General features: G+C 60.3%; 1 protein-coding gene across 1 annotated transcript in view; it reads left to right on the forward strand.

The window, feature by feature from the left end:
- The first annotated feature begins 6 nt into the window (after nucleotides 1–6).
- The window catches only part of MTMR9 (myotubularin related protein 9), a 15,666-nt gene continuing 8,294 nt past the window's right edge, over nucleotides 7–7,378 (forward strand). Inside the window, exons 1-2 of the mRNA XM_004682543.2 lie at nucleotides 7–206; nucleotides 5,850–5,958. Of these exons, the coding sequence (XP_004682600.1) occupies nucleotides 25–206; nucleotides 5,850–5,958 (291 nt within the window). The 5' untranslated portion in view covers nucleotides 7–24. The remainder of the gene's footprint in view (nucleotides 207–5,849; nucleotides 5,959–7,378) is intronic.

Here is a 7,378-nt window from a genome sequence, read left to right on the forward strand (position 1 = left end):
GCCGGGCCCCCGCCGCCGGGGGACATGGAGTTCGCCGAGCTGATCAAGACCCCGCGGGTGGACAATGTGGTGCTGCACCGGCCTTTCTACCCGGCCGTCGAGGGGACCCTGTGTCTGACGGGCCACCACCTGATCCTGTCCTCGCGGCAGGACAACACCGAGGAGCTGTGGCTCCTGCATTCCAACATCGACGCCATCGACAAGCGGTGAGTGTCCACCCACCGCCACGGGGGCGCCGGCCGGCGGGGAGCGCCGCGTTTGGGGAGCCAGGCCCCAGCCCACCCCAAAGGCACGGCTGTTTCCGGTAGATCCGGGGGGACCCCAGGGCTGCCGCGCGTCCTTGCCACCCTGGTGGTGCTGTGTGGCCCCTCACGCTACCTTTGGGGGATTCTCAGCCTGTGGTCACCACAGGCCTCGGAGAGTAACTGCCCGCAGACCGGGAGTTACGGCCGCAGGGGATCCGGTAGAGTCGTTACTTGACACTGGAGAAAAAACTGAGTGCAGTGATGCGTTCTTCTCCTTAAAAACGTGCAGTTTATCACGTTGCTTCGTACCTGCGGGCCATCAGTGCGCTGCTTCCCACCACGGAGACTGCAGGGCCCTCTCTGGAGCGGGTCTCACCCCGCCGGCGGCAGCCTGGCCTCGACCGGCTTTCCGGGCAGTGCTCCGTCAGGACTCGCTAATTCCCGTGCGAGCGCCCTGCGTGCTAGCTCGAGCCTGGAGAGGGTGACGGCAGCGTCCCCTCATAAGAGGGAGTGACAAGGCGCTTTTCTCCAACCTCTCAGGGCAGTGGTGATTGGTTTCTCCCAGGTCCTGTCTTCCGCGGAAAGGCTTTCCGTGGCCCCCGGGCGGGCCTGCATAAAAGTCCCTGAAGTCCCACCTGCCTTCGTCCCCGCCACGCCGTTCGAGAGCGCGTTCCACCTGCTGCCCACACTCGTGAGCGCGGCCCAGCCAGGCCCGGGGCCTGGGGTCTGTGCCTGCCCTGTCCTCCGCCCGGAGCGCCTTGCTTCTCAAAGTCGGTCGGGCACGCCGAAAGGCGTCCTGCTCACACATTTTACGAGACGTTAGTGGCACCGAGTGCAAACCACAGAGCTTTCTGGAGGTGCTAAGCCCTCGTTACGACCCATTCCCCGGGTTCAGGGGGCCAGGGTCGCCTCTTGCTCAGGTTTCCTGTTCGTCCTACTCCCGGAAACGACGCCCCTCACCTTGGAAACCCGTGGCTCGATACAGCTCCTTGGTAACTCGGTCCGTGTAGCTCCTCGGAGCCAGGACCCCACTCTGACTGTTGATCTCCCTCAGAGCGCCTGGTGGCTTGGACGCAGGCATGTAAGAAACCGCCCAAGCGGGACTGACGCCCGGGGAGCCAGCGGGCGCCCTCCCGTCGCCCTGCCGTCGTTCCCTCCCTTCGTTCCCACTCCTCGGGTTTGCTTTGCAGCCAGGCGCGCTGCTCCTCTCAACCTGGCGTCTGCCGTGCCCTGCGCCTGGCAGGACCAAGGGGCGTACGGCAAGGAGCGATGCGCCCCCCAGAAGCGGCGGCGCTGCGGGAAGCGGAGAGCCAGGTGGCCAGAGCAGAGTAGCTGCTCTAGACCTGCTGAATCTGAATTAGCGCTCTAGCGAGATTGCCCACAGGGTTTTCCTGCACGCTGGTCTTCCTGTTACTTTGTGACAGTAACTGTCCAGAGTCCTGCCATGCCCGCGCTCGGCCCTCGCCGACCCGGGACGTGTCGGGGCCTGCCATGCCTAAACTCCTAGATGTGCTGATGAAGAGCAGCACTGGGGTGAACTGCCCCGGGGGTGGGACTGCAGCACAGCGCTGCCCTGCGAGCTGACGCCTCCGCACGGGGCAGTGAGGCACCGGCACAGCTGCCCGTCCGGGCTGGGGAGGGGAAACGATGTGGACGGGGGCCAAAGAGCCAAACAGCAGACGGCGAAGCCTTGTACCGGTCAGCCCTGGAAGCAACTCAAGCTACCCTGTCTGACTCCATTACAAAGCAAGCCCTAGCTGTGAAGAAAATCATGTGCGCTGAGAGGCTCAAATACAATGGTGTGTGCAGGCCACACGGAGTATCCCATAAGCGAACTAAGACTCGAGGCTCTGCGGGACTTGAGAGGCTGCCTCGGGCAGGAAGCAGGGCTCAGGCGGTTGCCCAGGGCGCCCTGCGGGAGGGGCAGAGGCCGAGTGAAGGCCCCGCAGACCCTGCAGACCCGTGGCTGCTCCCGCCCCCAGCTGCTCAGCACCCGGCGCGCCCGCTCGCCCTGCAGCCGCAGCAGCCCAGCCGTCCGTTCCGCCCGCCGCGGCCCATGTTTGCCACTGATGGCATAATCCTCAGGCCGACCTCGTGGCCTTCGGCTTCCCGTGAGAACCCGCACGGTGGCCTCCAGGGCCCCACGTGACCGGGCCCCTGCTCCCTCCCCAGCCAGTGGGCAAAGCTGGAAGTCAGTCACAAACGGAACATGGGAAAAGCCACAAAACTGGAAATGAACGACGTGTTTTTAGACCGCTGGTGATTTAAAGAAGAACTCACACGGGAAATCTAGAAACTACTTAGAGACAAAGGGAAACGAAAGCACAAATTCTCAGCCGTGGGCCACAGCGGAAGCCGACCCGAGACACAGCCCGGACCCTGCAGGAGCGACAGCCGGCGAGGCGCTGTGAGGACAGCGGCCTGTGACACGACGGCTGGGTCCTCACAGGGTGACGCAAGGCGGAGTCCGGGCAAACTGCGCCCTGGAAATAGGGTCAGACTGCACTGCTGGGGGAAGGCGGTGAGGAAGCGACTCTGGACCGGGCAGGGAGGGCTGCGCAGGCAGCGTGAGGGAGGGCCACGGAAAGTTGGTGGCTTTGTGTGAGGACTAAAGACCTCTTTTCTTCAGCAAAGCCGAGAATATTTGGTTTTACGGAGTCTGAAGTGCAAGGCAGGCACGTGTTGAAGCGTACAGTTACTTGTTTTGCTCTCAACGTGTTACTTAGAAACGAAGGCTTCTGCTCTACGAAGGACACCACAGGGGAGCCGGCGCGGGGCCGGGCGACGCGGCCAGCCAGCGGGGAAGTCAGTGGCGCTGCAGGCGGGGACACACAGACAGCCTGACGCCCGCTGTGACTGAGGCGCGCTACAGCGAAGAGACGCGGCCCGCAGTCCCCAGGCCGGCCACACCCATGCGACAGGAGCCGGGCGGCGAGAGGGGCCGAGCGGAAGAGCACTCGGGGCGCCCGGCCTTGGGCTCAGCCGCCCAGTGCACGCTGCCTCGGGCTCCGTGGGGCTGCGGGCCCCGCCGCTGGCAGCTCTTCTGACGGCAGAGCGCGGAGGTCACTGCCGCAGCAGCCGCCCTGAATGGACGTACGTCCAGGGGTGCCGATGGGTCCTGTTCCAGGCGTCCCTCTGCAGCGAGGTTCCAGCTGCGCACAGAGCCTCAAGAGGAACTGCAGGCGACGCAAGACGGAGAAGGGGCCGCGGCTGGTGCTGGGTCAGGAGGGAGCAGGGCGGCGAGCCGCGTGCCCGTGCCGGCTGGCGGCTGCTGTCCTCGCCTCGCGGCGCGGTGCAGCCTGGGAGACGTTCGGCCCTGGCGTCTCAGGTGCTCTGCGCCCCGCGCCCTGGGCCCCGACTGCCGTCGCTTGGCGGCGACCCAGTCACGCGGCCACGCTCGTCCCGTCTGCTCAGTCGGGTGCCGCCAGCCCGTCCCCCGGCGGGCCCCCGCCGCCGCGAGTCTGCCCGAGTGCTCCAGCAGCTCATTTCAGTCACTGCTTTTCAGCCCCGAGTGTTCTTGGCTTCCTCGTAGCTGTGTTTGCTATCTGTCGGTCTGTTCGTTTTTCTTGCTTTTCTGCACGTCCTCAGTTCCTAGCGTCGTTCTGACCCCCGTGTAAAGTGTCTGACGCACTGCCCCCGGCCCTGTGCCCAGAGCAGTTACTGTAGGTTTGCTTGTTTTCCCCCTGAGCGGGCCTGACTTTTCTGCCTGTTTGCAGACCTTGGGATGTTTGTTGAACACTGGTCACTGGCATCTGCTGATGCAGTAAGTCTGCAGACCAGACTGAGCCCCCCTCTTCCCCAGGCCTCTCCGCTTTTGTTATTTTTGGTGGCTTGTTACAGGCTGTCTGTGCCAAGGGCCAGTCTGAGACTTAAATATCTTTTTGGTCTTTTCTGAGTGTTCCCCTGGGCATGCGTGAATGCGTGCTGACTTCCCCCACTTGTGCAGGGGCTTTTTTTTTTTTGAAGATTTATTTATTTGTGCATACAGAACTGGGGTACAGGCCAGAGGCTCAGGGGCGGTGAGAGGCTTCCCCAGAGACAGAGCAGGGAACAGAACAGGCAGATCGACGAAGTCCACTGCTGAGGGGAGCAGCGGGCGGGTCAGGAGAGGTCTGCCGCGCCCTGTGGTCACCTCCGGGGCAGGCGGGGATCGAACTCATGCGGACGTGGGTCTTTAGATTCTCAGTGCTGCGCTCTAACCCGCTGCGCCACCAGGGAGGGCCGCAGTTGCTTTTTAATGTCCCGTCTTTAATGTCTAGGTCCTGAAAGATGAAAAAAAAAGAATGAAAAATGAAAGGGGGTGGGAAAGCGAGTTGGCCCTTTAAGCCACCGGAATGCCCCGGGGAGGGGAAGGGCAGCGTCCTTGGTGGCTGCTTCTCTGCTTCTGTGATGAGAAAAAGCAGTTTCCTGTCTGGGAGAGGGGGCATGTGGCCCAGTTGACTCGAGCACACTGCTGCGCCTGCTCCAGCTACAGTCCAGTCTCCCCCGGCATCCAGAGCCCCACAGCTGTCTCCTCAGACAGCGCCCGCCCGTGCGGCTGTCCGGGTGAGGTCCCCGGTGGCCCAGGTTGTGAGGGGCCAGGGCTGCATTTCCACCCCCGTCCCTGGGGTTGGCGTGGCCAGCGGCTCAGTCAGTGTGTCTGTGGGGAAGCCCCCAGAAAAGCCCAGGAGGAAGGGGCTTCAGAGAGCCTCTGGGTTGGGGACCATGTGAAGATTGGGGGGAGGACAGCACCCCTGGAGAGGCCATGGGAGGGCTGCGGTTTTGAGAAGCTTCTCGGTTTCTTAAAGCCTGTCCGGGGGTCTGGTGCCATTTCCGTGACTAGAACTCGAAGCTGCTGGTCTGGAGCCTGTCCGAGTGAGCCAGTGTGGGGCGTGAGGCCCCGGGGCGCTCACTGCTGCTGACACGGGGCTCAGGGAGAGGGGCCGAGGGAGCCGCTCGCGCAACGGGGCCCGTACCGGAGGGGGCCGCTCTCCATCAGTCTGTGAATTCTTGGCCACGGAGTAAGTGTTCACGGGAAAGAACGGAAACAGTCAGTGGCAAAGCAGAAGAATCATCAGAGCTCTCACAAGTCCAGGCCACAATCACAGAATCCCAGGCAGAGTCAATGCGAATAAAGCTCAGTGATACAAAATTTATGAGTAGATACAACATCTTCTCTGACGTTTTCCTTGACTTAGAAGTGAAATTGCCAGGTAATTGTTTTGAACGCCTGAAAGACGCTTACGTGCCAGTCAACTGCTGGAACCTTCAGAGTAAGTGAAACCTGAACTGAATTGTTTCTCTGTCTTAGAAGTGTCTGTGTACAGTCACATTCACTGCGGGTGTCGTTTTCTTGTTCTTTGAAATGAGGCTCCCAGATAACCCCCATAAGGAAACTGGCCTGCTGTGAATTACTCTGTGTAGCTGAAAAAGTTTTAAATACACAGCATTTTAAATACTCTGTGGCTCACAGATAGTGATGCAGGCAAGCTCCTCTTCTCTCACTGGACTGACGGGGAGATGAAAATGGAGCATAGACGAGTCACAGCTGTGTGCTGCTCGCAGGAAGACGCACACACGGCACGTCAGGAGCACGTTCCTAAGCGCCGTCTGTCGTTCTTGCAGGTTTGTGGGCCCGCTCGGTACGATCGTCATAAAGTGTAAAGACTTTCGCATCATTCAGCTGGATATTCCTGGAATGGAGGAATGTTTGAATATAGCCAGCTCCATCGAAGTAAGTATTTCCAAAGAAAAATCTGATGAAAATAAATCACAATAAAAATGAGCATCCTGTTCAGCTCCTTGCAGCTGTCCGGCCGTCATCAGCCTGGGGCCGTGTCCCGTGAGGGCTGAAGTCGCCGAGGCCGGGCGGCGGCGGTTCTCGGTGTCACTCGTGTCGTGGGGCAAGCCGGCTCCACTGTGGCTGTCCTGAGTTCGCTGGCCCGGTACCACACTGACCAGCTTTTGCTTTGTTGTGCGAGAGCCCGTCAGTGGAGTTAGGAAGCAGGATCTTGGGAGAAATTTGAGTTTTTCTTGATTTTTTTCATGAACATTTTTCTGCTCCAGTGGGTTTACCTAAGTAAGAACCTACCTGGAATTTTAAAGCATTAAAGCAGCAGCTGTAAAAGTTGCTCCTGTCACTCTGGGAGGCACTGGGGTCCCTTCCCGCCCGCCTCTGCGGCTGGCGGGGGCGCTGGAGGCCCGCAGAGCCCGCCGCACGCAGCCTTTACCCGCCAGCCGCGCAGCCAGCACGGCCTTTGCTGGGCCCACTTTTATGCCAGGCGCAAGCCTAGATGTGGCAGAAACCGATGGCTGCGTGGCCCTGTGCGTGTGAAGGCGGCGCTAGGTGGACACGGGCATCAGGCCCCGAGCCCGGAGCGCTCTCCGCTTGACCCCCAACCCTGCCCGGCCCCCTCTACTGTGTCTCGGGACCCACAGCGTGGGGCCGGTGGGCACGGGCGCGCAGTCCTGCCGTGGGGCGACTGGCCTCGCCCAGGCCGCAGTCTCGGCCTCCTGCCCCGGGCGGGTGAGCCCCGCAGGGCGCGCGGCGAGCCTTCCCTAGTCGCTCGTTTACAAAGTAATTGCCGTCAAGTATTGTCTCTGGTTTTTGATGAGCTTGAAGTTCCCCGTGGCAGGTGGCTTAAGACAGGATGTTTGTAGCATATCTGCGTACACAGCGTCGACTCTCTGCTAAATTATAATGTCAATTTTACTTGGCTGATTGAACATTGAAATTGAAAACCGCACACTATTGTATTCCCCTTGCGAACCAACTGTCTTGGTACACACTTCTTAAGTTGCCTTATTTTAAATCGCTGCCACTAAATTATAGCAATTAACTTTATGTTTTCAGTATTTTGTAGATAATTAGAGACAGATTTTTTTTGTCTTTGACTAATCGAGGGTTAGTGTTTTAGAAAACTGCCTTGCTTAGCTACTAAGAGGGGGAGAAAGCCCTCAGACCTGTAAGAGGATGTGGCTCTGTCTGGCGTTTGCCTCTCCTTAAAAGCGAGGAGCCAGGACGGTGGTGCCGGACAGTCAGGAGCAGCAGCCTTGTCCTTTCTGCCTTTGCCAAGTTTCCTTCAGGAAGTGAGAAGATGGCGCCGTCTGTCGGCAAGTGACATGGCTGCCCAGTGGTCGCGCCCGCCCCGGGG

This window comes from Condylura cristata, unplaced genomic scaffold (genome assembly GCF_000260355.1).
Source record: "Condylura cristata isolate star-nosed mole 26May11 unplaced genomic scaffold, ConCri1.0 scaffold00014, whole genome shotgun sequence".
Taxonomy (NCBI): Eukaryota; Metazoa; Chordata; class Mammalia; order Eulipotyphla; family Talpidae; genus Condylura; species Condylura cristata.